The 2,830-nt window shown below is 45.4% G+C and overlaps 1 protein-coding gene across 1 annotated transcript in view; it reads left to right on the top strand.

Annotated features, from left to right (window-relative positions):
- DDX51 (DEAD-box helicase 51) overlaps positions 1-2,830 on the top strand; it is an 11,177-nt gene that overhangs the window by 985 nt on the left and 7,362 nt on the right. The window contains exons 2-5 of the mRNA XM_005428452.1: positions 11-290; positions 683-927; positions 1,029-1,179; positions 2,526-2,671. Of these exons, the coding sequence (XP_005428509.1) occupies positions 11-290; positions 683-927; positions 1,029-1,179; positions 2,526-2,671 (822 nt within the window). The remainder of the gene's footprint in view (positions 1-10; positions 291-682; positions 928-1,028; positions 1,180-2,525; positions 2,672-2,830) is intronic.

The following is a 2,830-nucleotide window of genomic DNA, read 5'->3' on the forward strand; positions in this document are numbered from 1 at the left end:
GGCCCGGCAGCAGAAGAAGCAGCGAGAGGCGCCGGCCCAGGGAAGGGAAGGGTCGGGGGAGCGCAGGCTGAGCCCCGGGGGGGAGCCCCGAGAAGGAAAGGGGAAGAGGAAAAGGGAGAGTGAGGAGCAGCCCAGTGCGCGTAGACAGAAGAAGTTAAAGACAAAACAGCCCCGCAGCCCTTCGGAAGAAAGGGCTGGTACTGAGGAGGCAGCAGATGGCAGCAGCCCCACAAAGAAGAAGAAAGCAAATAGAAGAAAATCGAAAGTGCAGCCGGAGGGGACTGAAGCAGGTGAGGATAAATTGAGGCTGTAGGATTTCAGTTCATTGTGGTTGGCAGTTCCCACAGAAATGTGGACAAGAGTTGCTCTTTGAGTACCTTGCCCAGTTTACTTGGTTTTGTTTTCATCTCCTTAATATGTTCCCACTTTCTGTTTTTTTAAGGGAAGGCCACGTACTGTGAACTTTGAGGATCAGTTTAGTGTAAGGGCAGGAGGAAGCACATCACATCACCTCAGTCTTGTTGTGTCTGTACCAACAAAGAAATGTTTGTCCTCTGCACTTGGCTTTAGGAAAAGAGAGCTTGCAAGTTGTTGCTTAAGTCCTGTGTTGTAACATTGCCAACTCCCTTTTCTGTGGTGTGCTCTGACCTGGAGCTTTGTATTGCTGTCACCCAAATTCCAGATTCTGAAGAAGACATCAAACAACAGGACAGCAGAAACAACTTTAAAAAGAAGTCTAATAAGGGGAGGAAGGCAGATGAGGAAACACAAGGGGATGAAACAGGGAAGAAAGAGAGCAGTGAAAAAGCTGGAGGAGGTAAACCTACAGAGGAGGAGGTGCCCTTAGTAGCCTCAGGGCAAGGGGCAGATTGTGCCCCCTCCAGTATGATGATCCTCGGAGACTACGAAGCAAAGCCAGTGCAGAAGGTAAGCAGCCTGACTGAATTTTGGTGATGGATAGGAAAAGAATGCTTTTTACAAGTTTATTTTACATGTGGTATGCTGTATTCTCCTTCCCCTCACCTCAGGTCCAGCCCTTCTTGCCTCAGTGGCTTGCTGAGCCCCGGCGGGTGCAGAAGCGCATCAGGGAGAATCTGTGTCCAGTCAGGGACGTGCCAGGAATCCACCCCAGGCTGCTGAAAAAGCTGCAGATGAATGGAATAGACTCCTTTTTTCCAGGTGCCTTTCCAGTGCTTTTGTTTCTTTCTAAAGGGACTTAAAGAGTTCCTGCAGTCTGTGCTGTGTGTTTTGTGTAGGCCGTGAAGTAAAACACAGGACAAAATGTAGTGCATGGAAGTGATTGTAGGAGATTTAACCTTCTTTCCCAAAGCTTTGTCTGGGCTGAGTAAAAGTCTGTTACCTGCTCATAAATACAGCTTGAGTGATGGCTCAGAGCTGCCCAAAGAGGGAAGTCTTACCTGTGTCCTCACAGTTTTCTGTGGTGGTGTTCACAGGGATCCCAGGAAGAGGGAAGAGACAAGGATCTGACTCCATGTTTCAGAAGGCTGATTTATTATTTTATGATATATATTATATTGAAACTATACTAAAAGAATAGAAGAAAGGATTTCATCAGAAGGCTAGCTAAGAATAGAAAAGGAATGACAACACAATCTTGTGACTGACCAGCGAGTCTGAAACCGCTGGACTGTGATTGGCCATTAATTAGAAACAACCACACGAGACCAATCACAGATCCACCTGTTGCATTCCACAGCAGCAGATAACCATTGTTTGCATTTTGTTCCTGAAGCCTCTCAGCTTCTCAGGAGAAAAAATCCTAAGGAAAGGATTTTTCATAAAACATGTCTGTGACGGTTTTCCTCCTTGTGGAAGCTTGTGCTTTAGCTACTTCCTTTCCACTGTCTCTGCTGCTGATCAGAGCTTTCTCATTCAGCTCATTAAAGCACTACAAAAATACCCAAACAAAAAGAGAAATCTGTTTGTTTTCTGTTATTTTGCCAGTTTTGCAAGCAAATACAATAAATGCCAGTTGTTAAATAAGAAGAAAGGACAGCTGGATGCAAGGACAGAGGGTGACCTTAGTCCTGACTTGAGCTGTGTCTGAGGCCTATCAGGGTCATGCTGGGAAGCCAGCACACAGTTATTTTATATATGTGTATATGTATATATATAAATACATATACATATATGTATAACTGTTATATATATTTTTTTTTGCAGTTGTTATAGTGTATAGGTAGAAGTTGAGGAAGGTGAGTTTAGGGTTGTAGATGATAATGATTGCTACTCAGCCTAGGTGGGAGATGGAATGATTTTTTGGATTTGTGTTTGGTTGAGTCCTATTCATCCTCCCAGGGCTGTGAGAGGATACCCAGGATAGTTAGGAGTGTAGGGTTTAGTGAGGGTGAGGTTATGCAGAGTAGCGTGATTGCAGGGAGTTTTATGACAGTGAATGGGAGATGCTTTTATATAACATTTTCAGCTCTGCTTTTCTATGACATTTTCAGCTCTTGGTGAGTTGCTGAAGCATACAGTGTGTGTTTGTTTCTGGTTTTGCTCAGTCCAGGCAGAGGTGATTCCTGCTATCCTGCAGAGTGCAGCCCATGGGTTCCTGCAGGGCCGGGGCGGGTTCCGCCCCAAGGACATCTGTGTGTCAGCCCCCACAGGCAGTGGGAAAACCCTGTCCTTTGTCATCCCCATCGTGCAGGTGAGCCCATCCTCAGGGAAGTAGCTCTGAGGAAATGCTGGCATTGATTTTGTGTGGTGGTGTTCACAGGGGTCTTAGGATGAGGGAAGAGATGAGAATGTTGACTCTGTGTTTCAGAAAGTTTGATATATTATGTTATGTTATGTTATACTATGTTAT

The sequence above is a fragment of the Geospiza fortis genome, unplaced genomic scaffold (assembly GCF_000277835.1).
Source record: "Geospiza fortis unplaced genomic scaffold, GeoFor_1.0 scaffold31, whole genome shotgun sequence".
In the NCBI taxonomy this organism is placed as follows: domain Eukaryota; kingdom Metazoa; phylum Chordata; class Aves; order Passeriformes; family Thraupidae; genus Geospiza; species Geospiza fortis.